Source organism: Macaca nemestrina, chromosome 7, assembly GCF_043159975.1.
Source record: "Macaca nemestrina isolate mMacNem1 chromosome 7, mMacNem.hap1, whole genome shotgun sequence".
Taxonomy (NCBI): domain Eukaryota; kingdom Metazoa; phylum Chordata; class Mammalia; order Primates; family Cercopithecidae; genus Macaca; species Macaca nemestrina.
Genome location: NC_092131.1, coordinates 108112918 through 108127363, shown reverse-complemented (window position 1 = coordinate 108127363; position 14446 = coordinate 108112918). Strand labels below are relative to the sequence as shown.

The following is a 14446-nucleotide window of genomic DNA, read 5'->3' as shown; positions in this document are numbered from 1 at the left end:
TTCAGTATTCTGTCCTCAGCCCTCATCCTTTCTCCCATCAACCGAAGAGAGAGCTTTACGCACTGACTCCCCAACCTGTGTCTCCAAAGCTCTACTTAGCTTCAGACAGTCATTTCCAAGTGGACCATCGCGAAATAATGTTTTATACCCATGCAAATGGACATGTTATTAATAAAAATATGACATTTAATGAGTACTTACTGTGTGCCATAGATAGTTCCTAAGCCCCTTTGTGATCTCACTTAAATTTCAGAAAAATCCTTTGAGACAGGCATACTTCTTATCCCCCTGCAATAGCTTTTGCCATATTAATGCTATAAATAAAGCAACCCCCAAAAAGCAATAATTTAGTCTTGCTTATGATTCTGTGGGTCAGCTAGGAAGTGACTTAATGGGCTTACTTCCAAATCGTAGTTTCGTTTCACTCCGTTCTACACATTTTTTGTCCATTTTAGACCATTCCTGAAAATTCTACCTGCCTCTCCATGTTTTTCTGCATTACTTCAACCAAACTACTGCCTTTAGACTTAACTCTCTCCTTTCACCCTGTTAACAGTGATCTCTCTGATATTGATATATTGTCATATGATTCCCCTGAGTCTTTTAATGACTTCTTTTTACCTACAGGATGAAGTTTAAACACTTTAGCAGCACATGAAACTTTGTGATTTGATCTCTTTCTTCCTCTTTGTCCACTCAGTGTTTCAACCCTAATTACTGATGGCCTTTTTCTTGTTTTAGTGCCTGCCTTCTAAGGCCTCCTTACTTTTGTACTTCTCAGTCTTTCTGCCAGGGCTTCACACTTAATTACTACTCTTCAGATAACCTTCAGGCTTTACCTCCTCTATAAAAATTCCACCCATAGGCAAAATTGCACACTGGCTCATCTAATTTCTCACAGCATGTTTTGGTTATCTGTTGCTCTAGAACAAATCACTGGAATACCTAGTGACTTAAACAACTGTTTTATTATCTTTTACAGTTGTGTGTGGGTTGACTGGAATCACCTGGGTGGTTTGTCATTTATGTAGCTGTAGTCAGATAGCAGGTGGGGTTGAACTCATCTGGAGGTTTGACTCAGAGTCTGGGATGGCTGAGCCTTAAGTCTCAGGTCCTCTTCAAGAGGCTTCTTCAGCTGGTCTCTCCAGCAGGGTAGCTTGATGTCATGGCTCATGACTCCCAAGAACACAAAAGCAGGAGCTGCCAGGCATCCTTGAGGTGTAGGTCTCTGACTGGTGCAATGTCACTCTGCCACAATCTGTTGATTCAAGGGGCTCACACAGGGCCAACCCAGATTCATCATGGGACAAATCTATGTAAGGGCATGAACACAAGAAAGCATGATTTCTTAGGGCCATCATTAGAGATTAGTTATTAGATATGAGTGCCTAGTATATACTTCTGTTATTAGGACATTACTTTTTAATCATTTCAGTACCAGACTATAGTCGTGTGCCATATAACGGCAATTTGGTCAATAATGGACTGCAAATAAGATGGTGGACCCATAAGATTATAATACGGTATTTTTACTGTGCATTTTCTGTGTTTAGATACACAATACTCACCATTGTTTTAAAGTTGCCTACAGTATTCAGTACAGTAACAAGTAACATGCTGTACTGCTTTGTAGCCCAGAAGCAATAGGCTATACAACATAGCTTAGATGCGTAGTAGGCTATACCATTGAGGTTTATGTGAGTACACTCTATGATGTTTGCATGATGATGAAATTGTCGAACAATGCCTTTCTTAGAATGTATCCCCATCATTAAGTAATGCATGACTGACTGGGTAAGCTTTTTATGGGCAAAGCTATCTTACCCATATTTTTATCTCTAGGACTTTTACAGTGCCTGCTATATAATTCCTCAATAAATGTTTTTGAGTAAAATGAACAGATAAGTAGTGATACAGAGTTTCTTATACATGATCTTTTGATCATTCTTATATAAAATCAAGTTTTCACCTTAGGCTTTTACAATTTGTTTTATTTTATTTTTTGAGATAGTCTCTGTTGCCCAGGCTGGAGTACAGTGGTGTGATCTTGGCTCACCCAGCCTCCCCCTGCTGGGTTCAAGTGATTGTCTTGGCTCAGCCTCCCGAATAGCTGGGATTACAGGTGTGTGCCACCACACCGGCTAATTTTTGTATTTTTAGTAGAGATGGGGTTTTACCATATTGGCCAGGCTGGTCTCAAACTCTTGACCCCAGGTGTTCTGCCTGCCTGGGCCTCCCAAAGTGCTGGGATTACAGGTGTGAGCTACCGTGCCCAGCTTTACATTTTTAATTAGATTAAATGTAACCTAAGTGTTTTTATTTTTTTGTCTTTTGTTTGTTTTTTGGAAAACTATTAATTTTGGGGGAAAATAGGACTAATTTGAGGATATGTAATAATTTTTCTGTGCTCTCGTCCTTAGAGGTTATATATGAGAGCTTAAATGGTCACTTTAAAATACAAAGAATTGTGGTAATGTCATGTTTAATCTTTATATTTTAAAAACCTTGGCTTAGTTTTTTAAAAATATTATAGAAACTCTAATAATTAAATAGAATGTAGAAGAAATGTATACATACGAACCAAGAGGATTCTTGGATTTTTAAGTAACTTTTTTTTATTACAAATGAAAATATTTTCCCTTTTGACATTATATAGAAACCTATACTGAATTGTCTAGTCAATTAACGTGTATTTATTGAGACTTAAACACATGCCCACAATGTGCCTAGTAGTGTATAAGAAATTAAAAATCTAAGATACACAGAGATCCTTTTCTTATTGTTTATTGTCCTGTATTTATTTTTAATTTGCAGTGCACCCAAAATAACTTAAAATGTCTTATAAGAAACACAGGGTATGGCCGGGCGCGGTGGCTCAAGCCTGTAATCCCAGCACTTTGGGAGGCCGAGACGGGCGGATCACGAGGTCAGGAGATCGAGACCATCCTGGTTAACACGGTGAAACCCCGTCTCTACTAAAAAATACAAAAAACTAGCCGGCCGAGGTGGCGGACGCCTGTAGTCCCAGCTACTCGGGAGGCGGAGGCAGGAGAATGGCGTGAACCCGGGAGGCGGAGCTTGCAGTGAGCTGAGATCCGGCCACTGCACTCCAGCCTGGGTGACAGCGCGAGACTCCGTCTCAAAAAAAAAAAAAAAAAAAAAAAAAAAAAAGAAACACAGGGTAAGAAATAAACTAGAGTCAAGAGTGAAGCTAATAGAAAAATGTATGCTGTCAAGCTGGGTACAGTGGCTCAGGCCTGTAATCCCAGCACCTGGGGAGGCCGAGGCTTATAAGAAACACAGGGTAAGAAATAAACTAGAGTCAAGAGTGAAGCTAATAGAAAAATGTATGCTGTCAAGCTGGGTACAGTGGCTCAGGCCTGTAATCCCAGCACCTGGGGAGGCCGAGGCAGGAGGATTGCTTGAGTCCAGGAGTTTGAAACTAGCCTGGGAAATATAGCAAGACCCGTCTCTACAAAAACATAAAAAAAAAATTAGCTGAGCATAGTGGCATGTGCCTGTAGTGTTAACTACTCCGGAGGCTGAAGCAGGAGACTCACTTGAGCCCAGGAATTTGAGGATACAGTGAGCTATGATCTTGCCACCAGTCTCCACCCGGAGTGACAATGAGACCCTGTCTCAGAAGCAAACAAAATGTATGTTATAAGTAAGCTATAAACTTTTATTATTATTATTATTTTTTGCCGTTGTTGCTTTTGAGACAGAGTCTTGCTCTGTCACCCAGGCTGGAGTACAATGGCTCGATCTCAGCTCACTGCAACCTCTGCCGCCCTGGGTTCAAGTGATTCTCCTGCCTCAGCCTCCGGAGTAGCTGGGATTACAGGCACCCACCACCACGCTAATTTTAATATTTTTAGTAGAGGTGGGGTTTCACCAGGTTGGGCAGGCTGATCTTGAACTCCTGACCTCAAGTGATCCACCTGCCTTGGCCTCCCAAAGTGCTGGGATTACAGGCGTGAGCCACCAGGCCCGGCTAACTTTGTTTTAATTATTTTAGCAGCTAATGCAAAAAGAGAAACGTGGGTGGACATAATTATTTATAGATTAAAAACAAGGCAACTGCTTAGAAGATGCGTAAATCTAATAATTAGATGAGTTTAAAAAAAAATCCTGATGAGATCCCTTCATACAGAAGGCATTGCTGTAATGAAGTGTCTTCAATCTGTGTCTTCAGATGCATACTTGTTCTTTAAAAATGTTCCTTGATAGAAACCAAAAGTATATTACCGAAGTATAATTTGATAAAAGCAATTTGAATGGGAGATCTCACACAAAGTAATCTACAAACATGATTCTCTCTTGTTCCTGGAATGTACTTCCCCCTGTCCTTTTAATCCCTTTAGATCTAATCTCAAGCAGAAATTCCTCTACAAACCTTTTCCACATCTTCCTAAGTCAAAGCCTGCATTTATAGATTCTCATAGAACCGTGTTTAGGTTTGTGGCACTTGTGCTCTTAAGTGTGAATCTACTCAAGGGCAAATGGTGATAAAGGCCTCACATTCCTGCTCTGTTTTACAACTCTAGTAATTTTTACCTGACAAAAATAAATAAAGGCAGGAATGTAAGGACTTCTAGACTTCTACCTTGTCCTTAAAACAAAACAAAACAAAAATTTTTTTTTTTTTTTTTTGAGACGGAGTCTCGTTCTGCTGCCCAGACTGGAGCGCAGTGACCGGATCTCAGCTCACTGCAAGCTCCGCCTCCCGGGTTTACACCATTCTCCTGCCTCAGCCTCCCGAGTAGCTGGGACTACAGGCGCCCGCCACCTCGCCCGGCTAGTTTTTTGTATTTTTTAGTAGAGACGGGGTTTACACCATGTTAGCCAGGATGGTCTCGATCTCCTGACCTCGTGATCCGCCCGTCTTGGCCTCCCAAAGTGCTGGGATTACAGGCTTGAGCCACCGCGCCAGGCCAAAAAAATTGTTTTAAATTTTTTTTGAGTCTCACTTTGTTGGCCAGGCTAGAGTGCAGTTGTGCGATCTCGGCTCACTGCAACTTCTGCCTCCCAAATTCAAGTGAGTCTCCCGCCTCAACCTCCCAGATAGCTGGGATTACAGGCATGAGCCACTGTGCCTGGCCTAAAACAAAAATTTCTTTGATTTCTAGTTTAAGAAGGGAATTGAGCATGCTGTTAGCATTTTCTCCCTCTCAATTAAAATGATTATTAAGAATTTTTTTAAAAATGGTAAGTCCATTACAATGAAGAGAAAAAGAGAAGTTGGAAGGGCCAACAGAGTAGAAAGGAACAAAGAAGATGGAAGCTGGTTGATGGATGAACTAGAGTGGATGAATCTGGAGCCCAGAATCCAGAGCTTTCAGAGCCTCAGTGGAGCTGGGAGCGCCTTTCCTGGCAGAACCCCAACAAAGTTCTTGGCTAGGAGTTGGAAGTAAGGAGGGTGGAAATAAGAAGGTAGTGCTATAACATGGAAATTAATTTAAAGCCTGTGTGTAAACCATCCCCTTAACCAGCGGTTGCAGACTTACTCCCTATGACAATGGACAGGTTTTTTGAGATAAATTGAACAGAATGCCTGAGAAGAACTGGGACTGCTGGGTATGGCTTTTGGACCCCAGGGTTAAGCCCTCTTCCAATGGCTTTGAGGGGTCCCTGTGCTCGGGCTGGCTTCCCACTCTAATGCCAGGTGCCAGTGCCAGTCAGCAAGCCTCCCATATACACAGAGCTCCCAGCCAACCTTTCTGTTTTGGAGATTGTTTTATCTTGAAAACAGACCCGCTGCTTAGAATACTGAAGTTGGAGACAGTGTTTAATCATTTGACATATAAGGAAAAGCAGAATGTGAATGACAAAGACCAAGAGAAACACAGCAGCGGATCCTCAAGGAAATAGAGGAGAACTTTTAAAACTTTGGTTAATGTCATCTTGGAGACTTCAGAAAGTTTTTGTATTCATAAAACCAGGACGTGATGCTGTGGAGAAAAAAGGAATGATCAAGAAAGAAGCAAGGATTCTTAGAAATTTAAACGTGATTGCTGGGGAGAAAAAGAGGAAGGCACCAGAAGATAATGGCCAGGAAATCTTCCAAAATGCAGAGGGAAATAATGATAAAAAATATGAGACAACATGCAGATAAATAGCTAATATTTACTGAGGCAATTTGTCAGGCATTATTCAAAATGCTTTGTGTTTTAATTTAGGTTAATCTTCACAACTTTATGAAGTAGGTGCTGTTATTCTCTTTTTAGAGAGGCAGGCGTTGATAATAACTTAAGTCACATGGCTAGCAAGTGACAAAACAAGCTCAAACCCAAGCAGTCTATTTCCTCTTGGCCTTATTGTATGGCACTGAAAACAGTTAGAAGCCCAGAAATGGTGCGTGATAGTAAACAGCTCTTCTGTTTTCTCAGCCTTGGTTTTCTTATTGAAATTTAGGGAATAGCACCTTCCTTCTATGGGAGAGGATTAAATGAATTGGCATTTGTCATATGGCAGACACTCAACAAATGGTAGCTTTCTCTCTGGTTTATTCATTCCCCTCCCTTTGGCCAGGAGGGACTATGCCTTACTTAGTTTTTTATTCTCTGTATTCATCACAGAGTATGCTACATAATGTCAAGTGAACGTTATGAGGGTGATACAGTTGACTGAGGAGTCTCTAAAAGGAGTGTTCAAGGGAAAAAAGTATGTAAGAACAATGTGATTCTGAAAAACAGCACCCTTGCCTTTGAACCTGAGATACAGGGGAGTATACCTCCACTTGAGATAGTTGTAAAGGTAACTTATCAGAGAAGTGCCAGGATTTGGTTAAGGTAGGGAGTGAGGGGGATGTAACAGGCTAGCATTTCATTGTGTATGGTGATTATGGCCATAGGAATAAAATGAGGAAGTTGAAAGGTAGAGGGTAGGGACATGAAATAGAACTTAACTTTCCTCACTCACCTCAGTGTAATAAGAGTATTCTGAAAGAAGATAATGGGTTTTCTGGGTTTTTTTTTTTTTTTTGAGATGGAGTCGTCTCTCTCTGTCACCCAGGCTGGAGTGCAGTAGCTCGATCTTGGCTCACTGAAAGCTCCACCCTCCCAGGTTCTCGCCATTCTCCTGCCTCAGCCTCCTGAGTAGCTGGGACTACAGGCGCCTGCCACCGTGCCCGTCTAATTTTTTTTTTTTTTTCATTTTTAGTAAAGACAGGGTTTTACCCTGTTAGCCAGGATGGCCTCAATCTCCTGACCTAGTGATCCACCCACCTCGGCCTCCCAAAGTGCTGGGATTACAGGCGTGAGCCACTGCGCCCAGCCAATAATGGGTTTTCTTAAACCCGTATTTTACAACTTGGGTCCTGGAAATACAAGTATAGTAAGTGTTCTGGGAGCTCATATCTAAGGCTACTTGGGTCTGAATCTTCTGGGTAAATAATCTTAAAAAAATCTTAAAAAAATTTTTCCTCCACCGGGGGGTGGAGGTTGCAGTGAGCAGAGATTGCATCAGTGTACTCTAACCTCAGCGACAAAATGAGACTCTCTCAAAAAAAAAAAAAAAAGAGCCAGGCACGGTGGCTCACACCTATAATCCTACCACTTTAGGAGGCCAAGGCAGGTGGATCACCTGAGGTCAGGAGTTCGAGACCAGCCTGTCCAACATAGTGAAACCTCATCTCTACTAAAAATACAAAAAATTAGCCAGGTGTGTTGGCGGGCGCCTATAATTCCAGCTATTCGGGAGGCTGAGGTAGGAGAATCACTTGAACCTGGGAGACGGAAGTTGCAGTGAGCTGAGAGCACGCCATTGTACTCCAGCCTGGGCAACAAGAGCAAAACTCCGTCTCAAAAAAAAAAGAAAAAGAAATAATGGTTCTTCTTTTTTATTTTTTATTTATTTGTTTTTATGAGAAGGAGTCTTGCTCTGTTGCCAGGCTGGAGTGCAGTGGTGCAATCTCGGCTCACTACAATCTCTGCCTCCCAGGTTCAAGTGATTCTCCTGCCTCAGTCTTCTGAGCAGCTGGGATTACAGGTGCGCGCCACCACATTTGGCTAATTTTTGTATTTTTAGTAGAGATGGCATTTCACATGTTGGCCAGGATGATTTCGATCTGCTGACCTCGTGATCCGCCCACCTTGGCCTCCTAAAGTGCTGGGATTACAGGCGTGAGCCACTGCACCTGGCCGAAATAATGGTTCTTAATGCCGTACTTCTCCAGTAGCCTCAGCTATCTTAAGTGTAGCTGAGACTGGGCAGTAAGCACAAGGGTTTCTGAGGAGCCACAGAAAGAGACCTAAAGATGATATGCACAAGTTCAAGTATAGTTTAACAAGAACCACCCAGGTCTTCACTGAGAATCTTAGCTTTTTCTCATTTCTTTTTTTTTTTTGTTTTTAATTTTATTATTTATTTATTTTTGAGATGGAGTCTAGCTCTGTTGCCCATGCCAGCATGCAGTGGCACGATCTCGACTCACAGCAACCTGTGCCTCCCAGGTTCAAGCGATTCTCCTGCCTCAGCCTCCTGAGTAACTGGGATTACAGGCCTAGCTAATTTTTGTATTTTTAGTAGAGACTGGGTTTCACCTTGATGACCAGGCTGGTCTCGAACTCCTGACCTCAGGTGATCCACCTGCCTCAGCCTCCCAAAGTGTTGGGATTACAGACGTGAGCCACCGTGCTCGGTCTGTTTATTTTATTTTATTTTATTTTATTTTAAGTTCCAGGGTACAAGTGCAGGATGTGTAGGTTTGTTACATAGGTAAACATGTGGCAATGTGGTTTGCTGCACCTATCAACCTATCAACCTGTCACCTGGGCATTAAGCCCAGCATGCATTAGCTATTTATCCTGATGCTCACCCTCCCCCATTTTTCTCAGTTCTATAAAACTGATTTATCTCTCGACCTACCAGTTAGAAGCAGTGAACTAGGAGGAAGGCAACATTGGGCTGCTAGATAATATTTTTAGAGAAAAATTGGACCTAAATACTACAAAGTACATAGCAAGATGGAGTCATTTAATATATTATTAAGTTGCTTTATTCCTCCCAAGCCACAGTACTCTAATCTGTGGTCATTATGCTAATTCTGGGATAACGATGGAAGGTTAAAAGATGCGCAGAATAAGAAGGCACTGTCATCAAGAAATCAATGAATATTTTAACACTTAGAGATGCAATTTTAGCCACCTGCAGATTTACTTAAGTGAACATCTTTTGATGAGGGAAAGATAAGTGAACCACTGTTGTCCTAAGGAGCAGTGGGGTACTAGAAAGAACTCTGAGGATGGCTTGGAGACATAGATTTGTCTCATGATTAAGTAATAATATTAATAATCCTCAGGATTAAGTAAGAATAAAATGAGATGATGTATGTGCAAATGCCCTGTAGATTGGAAGACTGATGCAGATTTATTTTTATTTTTATTTCAATAGTTTTTTAGGAACAGGTGGTTTTTTATTACATGGATAAGCTCTTTAGTGGTGATTTCTGAAATTTTGGTACACTTGTCACCTGAGCAGTATACACTGTACCCAGTATGTAGTCTTTTATCCCTCACTCCCCTCCCATCCTTCCCCCCGCGAGTCCCCAAAGTCCATTATATCATTCTTATGCCTCTCTGTTGTGATACTGATTTCAGATTATTTTTCAGTTTGCTCATTATGTTTTAAAATATTCTCCCAGCACTTCGGGAGGCTGAGGTGGGAGGATGGCTTGAGCCCAGGAGTTTAAGACCAGTCTGGGCAATATGGTGAAACCTGTCTCTACAAAAAATAAAAAATTAGCCAGGTGTGGTGGTGCAAACTTGTAGTCCCAGCTATTTGGGGAGCTGAGGTGGGAGGATGGCTTGAGCCAGAGAGGTTGAAGCTGCAGTGAGCCATGCACTGCAGCCTGGAATCGATCAAGACCCTGTGGATGGATGGATGGATGGATGGATGGATGGATGGATGGATGGATGGATGGGTGGGTGGGTGGATAGATGGATGGATAGATGAAAATATAAAATAATAAAAATATAAATATTCCTTAGAAATTTAACTTCGATGGATTGCTTATCTAAAACATTACTGATCATCTCTACAAATGTGCCAATTGCTTTCCAGATTTCTATATTCAGATGAAGTTCAAATTGGTCCAGAAACAGTTATGACCACTCTTTATACTGCCAAGAAATATGCAGTCCCAGCCTTGGAAGCACACTGTGTGGAATTTCTCACCAAACATCTTAGGGCAGATAATGCCTTTATGTTACTCACTCAGGTAAGTAAATGTAGCTAAGGTATGTATCATTGTAGTTTTAAAATTTTGAGTAAACTATATATGGGTGTTTAATATTTCCTGGAGAATTCTAGATTATAATTTTAAAGTATATATTATTATTTTTATAATACAAATTGGGGAAATATATCAGATCCGTAAGATTTTAGAATTGAAAAGTGTGTTAGAGGCCATGCACGGTGGTTCATGCCTATAATTCCAAGACTTTGGGAGGCTGAAGCAGGTAGATCACTTGAGGTCAGGAGTTCAAGACCAGCCTGGCCAGCATGACCCCATCTCTACTAAAAATACAAAAATTATCCTGGCATGGTGACACGGGCTTGTAATCCCAGCTATTCAAGAGGCTGAGGCAGAAGAATTGCTTGAATCAGGGTGGTGGGGTGGACATCCTGGGAGACAGAGCGAGACTCCATCTCCAAAAAAAGCATATTAGAGTTAATACGGTGCTGGATCATATAGGTGAAGAAGCTGAAGACTTATATATATATATATATAAGTGGGGTGTTGTGATTCAAGGTTAGATAGCTATTTAGGATTGGAGTTGAGATTGAGATCCAGTATTGTTTCTGCTTATGATTGAGAGTATGATAGCATGAAATTTTATGAATGTCTTCGTTGTCAAATTTTGCTGTATCTGGAATAAAGATGGAATATTTCAAGTCCTGAAAAGTTCTAAGATTAATGATCTTTGGACCTGTAATCTGGAAACTTGCTGATCCACTCCTGGAGGAGTTAAAGTTTTAGGTTTATATGAAATATTCTTTTTCTGACATTTTTAAGTTTTCACTAAGTATGGGATCCATATAGAAAACTACATAGATTGTGGCTGAGTATGGTGGCTCAAGCCTTTAATCCCAGCACTTTGGGAGGCCAAGGTGGGCGGATCACTTGAGGCCAATAGTTCGAGACCACCCTGGCCAACAAGGCAAAACCCAGTCTCTACTAAAAACACAAAAATTAGCCGAGCATGGTGGCGCATGCCTGTAACCCCAGCTACTTGGGAGGTTGAGTTAGGAGAATCATTTGAGCGTGGCAGGTGGAGGTTGCAGTGAGCCGAGACTGCGCCATTGCAGTCCAGCTTGGGTGACAGAGGGGAACTCTGTCTCGAAAAAAAGAAAATTACACGTATTCTGAGTGTATAGTCTAATGAATTTTTACAAACTGAACACAACTGTGGAACTTTTAACCAGTCCTTAACATATAGTATTTAGCATTTGTTATATGTGTGTAATCTGAGCTTTGTACTTTGTATATAAACAGTTTTTTTCTTTTTAGACAATGTTGTAATCCTATGTAAAAATTGTTTTTAAAATTCTAAGGTGATAAAATACCCCATTTGATATTAGTACTGGAAATAATCATTGATGGCCCCTAGCTCAACCCTCTCATTTTACAAACGGGAAAATTAAACCTGGGGTAATTAACTGCCTTTCCAAACCCTCATAGGCCGGGTAGGGCCATGCCCAGAGCTCTTGTTTCCCAGTTCAGTGTTCATTCTATCATTTAGAAAATGTTTGGTACCAGCCGGGCACGGTGGCTCATGCCTGTAATCCCAGCACTTTCGGAGGCCGAGGCGGGGAGATCATGAGGTCAAGAGATCAAGACCATCCTGGCCAACATAGTGAAACCCCGTGTCTACTAAAAATATAAAAATTAGCTGGGCGTGATGGCATGTGCCTGTAGTCCCAGCTACTCGGGAGGCTGAGGCAGGAGAATTGCTTGAACCTGGGAGGCAGAGTTTGCAGTGAGCTGAGATCACACCACTGCACTCCAGCCTGGCGACAGAGTGAAACTCCGTCTCAAAAAAAAAAAAAAGAAAATGTTTGGTACCTTTTTTTTTTTTTTTTTTTTTTTGAGACAGTCTCGCTCTGCCGCGCAAGCTGGAGTGCAGTGGCCGGATCTCAGCTCACTGCAAGCTCCACCTCCCGGGTTCACGCCATTCTCCTGCCTCAGCCTCCCGAGTACCTGGGACTACAGGCGCCCGCCACTGTGCCCGGCTAGTTTTTTGTATTTTTTAGTAGAGACGGGGTTTCACCGTGTTAGCCAGGATGGTCTCGATCTCCTGACCTCGTGATCCGCCCGTCTCGGCCTCCCAAAGTGCTGGGATTACAGGCTTGAGCCACCGCGCCCGGCCTGTTTGGTACCTTTTAAAAACATCTTCTGTCATTAAGTATTTGTAGTTACAGAAGAAAGAACATTATGATGTCATCTCTTCTTGGACGTAATTATAGAACTCCATGTATGCCAGACACCAAATTATCCCCTTTACCTATATTTTAGCACTTACTCTTCACTATGATGCTGTGATGATGTAGTTTAATATTATTATCCCTTTTTTTCTTTTTTCTTTCATTTTTGAGGCAGAGTCTCACTCTGTTGCCCAGCCTGGAGTGCAGTGGTGCAGTTTGGCTCACTGCAGCCTCCACCTCCCAGGTTCAAGCAATTCTCCTGCCTTGGTCACCCGAGTAGCTGGGATTACGGGGGCACACCACCACGCCCGGCTAATTTTTTATTTTTAGTAGAGACAGGGTTTTACCATGTTGGCCAAGCTGGTCTCAAACTCCTGACCTCAAGTCATCCACGCACCTTGGCCTCCCAAAGTGGTGGGATTACAGGCATGAGCCATCATGCCTCGCCTGTTATCTCCTTATCCCCTTTTTAAAGATCAAAAATGGAAGCTTACGGAAGTTAACATCTTATTACTAGACAGCAGTGGTAAAACTAAGGTCTCACCTAAAATCAACAGTTGTTCAGGTTTAGTGATACTGATAATAGCAGAATGTACTGGGAGATAATTGTATGCCAGGCATCTTTCTCAGCACTTTGTGTACATTAATTCATTTAATCCTCACAATAACTTCATGAGGTGTAGGTTTTCAAAGTAAAGATTTTCTTATTATCACCATTTTTAAGTCAGGAAATTGAGTCACAGAGAGGTGAAGTAACTTGATCAAAGTCATATAACTAATAAGTGATATCTCTATTTTTCCTCTTTTGAATTTGTGATTAAAATCTAGTAAATAAGTTGATACTCATGAGATTCTTTATTGTCCAAGCAGTTTTAATGCATGTAGAGACGATCACTTAACTACTTTTATTTTAAAGGTGAGATATAAATTCAGAAACCAATAAACTAAACTTTGGCAGTTAAAATGCAGATTTTGGTTCAGTAGGACCAGAATAGGGCCCCAGAAGTACTTTTCTAACAGGCATTCAGATGACACCAGTGTTTCTGGAGCACATTTTGAGTAGCAAGGGTTAACAGGTGTCACTATGAGAAAAAAAGAACTTTTCAATATCTTGTTGGTCTGAGATTCCAATATTACATTACATTTTTCACTGGTGGGGTCATGCGAATTAGCCCATGAATTGTCATGTGAAACTTCTTGTTCCTGCCAAGTGAGTCATTTGAATTGAGCATGTTCATTTACTTAAGAAGGCTTTTGCAAGCTTCTCTCTAAAACAAAGTGCCAGTATACTGTACCAGCATGATTTATAGAGGGAAAAACACTTTTTATGAAATGTTATCAGAGGTAATGCCAAAATCAAACTCAGTTTTGAGAAAATTTATTTTACCCTAAATAGCAGCAATAGATTCCATAGGAAATTTGATATTGCCTGTGTAAGGAGTGATAGACATTTTTTACCCTGAATAAGAAAACTTTTATAAAAAATTGTTTTTCCTAGAGTGAAAGATAAATTTTTATATAAACACCAACTAAAAATACAGTTGAGTTGGCCAATTAAAGTATCTGTTGAGGCTGGGTGCGGTGGCTCATGCTGCAATCCCAGCACTTTGGGAGGCCAAGCCGGGCAGATCACGAGGTCAGGAGATCGAGACCATCCTGGCTAACACGGTGAAACCCCGTCTCTACCAAAAATACAAAAAAAATTAGCCAGGCGAGGTGGCGGGTGCCTGTAGTCCCAGCTACTCGGGAGGTGAGGCAGTAGAGTGGCGTGAACCCGGGAGGCGGAGCTTGCAGTGAGCCGAGATCGTGCCACTGTACTCCAACCTGACAGAGCGAGACTCTGTCTCAAAAAAAAAAAAAATCTGTTGATATTAGAATTTCACTTTATAAAAATGTATTGCTTCATACTTTGAAAATGTATAACTGTGATCCTAGACTAGATCGTGTAATAAAAGGAAAAATATTATTAAAAAACATTGTTGGGCCGGGCGTGGTGGCTCACGCCTATAATCTCAGCACT

General features: G+C 41.4%; 1 protein-coding gene and 1 long non-coding RNA gene across 2 annotated transcripts in view; one reads left to right on the top strand and one right to left on the bottom strand.

Annotated features, from left to right (window-relative positions):
- Positions 1-14446, top strand: part of LOC105497473 (BTB domain containing 1) — a 58056-nt gene that overhangs the window by 4695 nt on the left and 38915 nt on the right. The window contains exon 2 of the mRNA XM_011768586.2: positions 10063-10219. Within this exon, the coding sequence (XP_011766888.2) occupies positions 10063-10219 (157 nt within the window). The remainder of the gene's footprint in view (positions 1-10062; positions 10220-14446) is intronic.
- Positions 1233-14446, bottom strand: part of LOC139364060 (uncharacterized) — a 57260-nt gene continuing 44046 nt past the window's right edge. The window contains exon 3 of the long non-coding RNA XR_011625279.1: positions 1233-1312. This is a non-coding gene — a long non-coding RNA (uncharacterized lncRNA). The remainder of the gene's footprint in view (positions 1313-14446) is intronic.